The sequence below is a fragment of the Morone saxatilis genome, unplaced genomic scaffold (assembly GCF_004916995.1).
Source record: "Morone saxatilis isolate NCDOM2014 unplaced genomic scaffold, NCSU_SB_2.0 Contig6, whole genome shotgun sequence".
Taxonomy (NCBI): Eukaryota; Metazoa; Chordata; class Actinopteri; family Moronidae; genus Morone; species Morone saxatilis.
Window position 1 is genome coordinate 13,546,502 of NW_023340206.1, and position 2,859 is coordinate 13,549,360.

General features: G+C 38.2%; 1 protein-coding gene across 1 annotated transcript in view; it reads right to left on the reverse strand.

Moving 5' to 3' along the window:
* Positions 1 to 790: 790 nt before the first annotated feature.
* Positions 791 to 2,859, reverse strand: part of LOC118339701 (zinc finger protein 271-like) — a 10,634-nt gene continuing 8,565 nt past the window's right edge. The window contains exon 4 of the mRNA XM_035677400.1: positions 791 to 2,858. Within this exon, the coding sequence (XP_035533293.1) occupies positions 1,925 to 2,858 (934 nt within the window). The 3' untranslated portion in view covers positions 791 to 1,924. The remainder of the gene's footprint in view (position 2,859) is intronic.

The window sequence follows — 2,859 nt, forward strand, 5'->3', positions numbered from 1 at the left end:
AGCAGACAGACAGACAACACTTTGATCCGGTCAGAAACCACATTTTAGTCATCTATTGAAGCTGCAGCGCTGAGGCGAGCTCCCTCTACTTCCTGTAGCATTCGCTGCTAACAGGAAGTGAGTCTGCGGAGAAACATCCGTAAAGTTTACACACAAAAACTCCACTTAACGGAGTTTATCCACGAATACAGACTCTGTTTATGAAGTCTGGTTGCGACATTAGCCACAATAAACCAGGGTGACGAGGTCATGACCCGCCCTCCTCTGCCTCTGATTGGCTGGATTTCTTAGTGGAGGAATATGATTGGTTAAGGACAGAACGACAGGATGTCATGACTTTCAAAATAAAGCTGGTCAAATTCTTATTTCTTTGTCAAGAATAAACGATGGTGCCCAAAATGTATTAATTATTATACACGGTAATGTATTTATACTTAATTAATACAACTGATAATTTATAGTATCATATTTCATAATACATAATTATAATAAAAGCATTTTCCAAGACAAAGTGACAAAGTAACTAATAATAATAATAATAATAACTTTATGTACATGCACCTTTCTGTCTGTGTTGTTCATACATTTAAAATGCAAATTCTTACATTCTACAGTTGTAAAAAGGTGTAGTCATTTAGTAAAAGAGAGTAAATAAGAAAAACCTGATATACAAGTACTTCTACTACCCGTCTACTAGATGGCGCCATGAAGTACCACAGTTCAGTAACTTCCCCACCAATGAACAACATTTCAGTTACACTTAAATGAGCCGCCATAGTTCAGTGTCCAGTACATTTTATTTGACTTTTTTTCTTGCTGTTGAATAAGTTACAATTGATGCTACAAAATGATTTGGTTTTGATAAATCAACACACATACTAAAGCACCACAAGTCTTTCTTAGTAACTTCACATGGTTTACAATAAGTTTACGACTGATTACTGTCATAAATTAACACACTTTTAATCATTAAAACATTGTAATTACTCATTTATTCCTGCTACACAAATGAAAATGTTTAAGGCGAGAGAATATTATAATTAGTTTTCAGTACTCCTTTCAAAAAGACAGGAGAAGAAAGGTCACTGTGCTAAAATAAAATAAAAAATAACTTAATGTTATAAATTACCTTAAACAAGTCAAAATACTCTTCAAAAATACAACTTTAAAGGCTGTTTCATAGAAATAAAGAACCTGGTAGGAAGGAGATTAGTCATCATGTACTTATTTCTTTCAAATGACTTGAAGCTGATCATTAAAGTAGATGTTTAAAGGACTTTAAATAAGACTTTATTTAAGGGAACCTAGAAGCTGAGCTGGGTCCGGAGGGATGTGTCTGCAGTCACTTGGAGGTTTGTTGTGCTATATAGGTAAATCAATCAATGAATACATGTAATAAAAAACACAGGTCAGATGAAAAAATGTAAACAACACAAAAATAACAATTAAAATGATCATGTGACTCCATCTTTACTGAAACGACGAAGCACGACTTATTTCAACGTCACAGTTTTGAGTCTTTATTCATTATTGTGCAGAATATGTCCAAAAACAAATCATGAGATCGGGATAGAGTTGCTGCAAAGGTCAGCCCAACCGGTTCTTTAGCAAATTGCACAAGAACATGCAAAAATAGTCGCGTAAAGTGCTCAGATCCACACCACTTTAAGACTGCGCTGCATTGCTATACTTCAGCGTAAAAGAATGAATCAAAGTATAAATCGATAACACACAACTATTTGTGAAGGCAACTGGCTCACAGTCTTGTAAACAAGCACCAGTCTTCTACAAATGCTTGTTGTGTGGACAAATTTGACCAAACAGGAGTGCTTTGACTGAAGTCACAGTGGTTACATCTGTCTGTGGAGAGAAGTTTTTATGAGAAATGTTCTAGTTTACTTCTATTAAGCCAAGTGACTCACAACTAATTAGTTTGTTCTGTGTGGACTCTCGTGTGTCTGGATAAAGAGGTTTTGTCACTGAAGCTTTTTTCACAAACTGAGCATGTGAAAGGTTTTTCTCCTGTATGAATTCTTACATGTGCGGTCAAAGTTGCACTTCGTGCAAATCCTTTACCGCAGAAGGAACAAACAAAGGGTTTTTCCCCTGTGTGGATTGTCATGTGCTGGGACAATGTGGCTCTGAGACCGAAGGCTGCTTGACAGACGGAGCATGTGAAAGGTCTTTCCCCTGTATGACCTCTTAAATGTAAGGTCAAAGTTGTGCTTCTTGAGAATCCTTTACCGCAGAAGGAGCAAATGAAGAGTTTTTCACCAGTGTGCTTTCTCATGTGTTGAGTTAGAGCACTTTTGACACTGAAACTTGTTTCACAAACTGAGCATGTGTAGGGTTTCTCTCCTGTGTGAACTCGTAAGTGTGTAGTCAAAGACGAGCTTTGTGTGAATCTTACGCCGCAGACAGAGCAACTGAAGGGTTTCTCCCCTGTGTGGATTCTCATGTGCATCCTAACCACTCCTCTCCGGAGAAAGGCTTTTTTACAAACTGGGCAGCTGAAAGGTTTTTCACCCGAATGAAGTCTCAAATGAGTCTTTAAGGATCCCTTCAGGGCGTATCTTTTACCACAAAATGAGCACCTAAATGGTTTCACTTCTGTTTCTGTTCCTTTGTGTTCCTGCAGGTCCTGTCCAATGCTTGAATCACATTCAGAGGAGTTATCACTTTCAGGTTCTACTGTGTTTTTCTGAGGTTTTGAACCTGACTGAGGTTCCCTGGTCTCCTCCCAATCACAACTGTCATCAGTCTCACTCTCAGAGGAGTCTGACGTCTCATCATCAGGATCACGTTGTGAATGACTACCTGGATCAGAGTTCCTGGCTGGTTCTGGTCCTCCATAGTCGT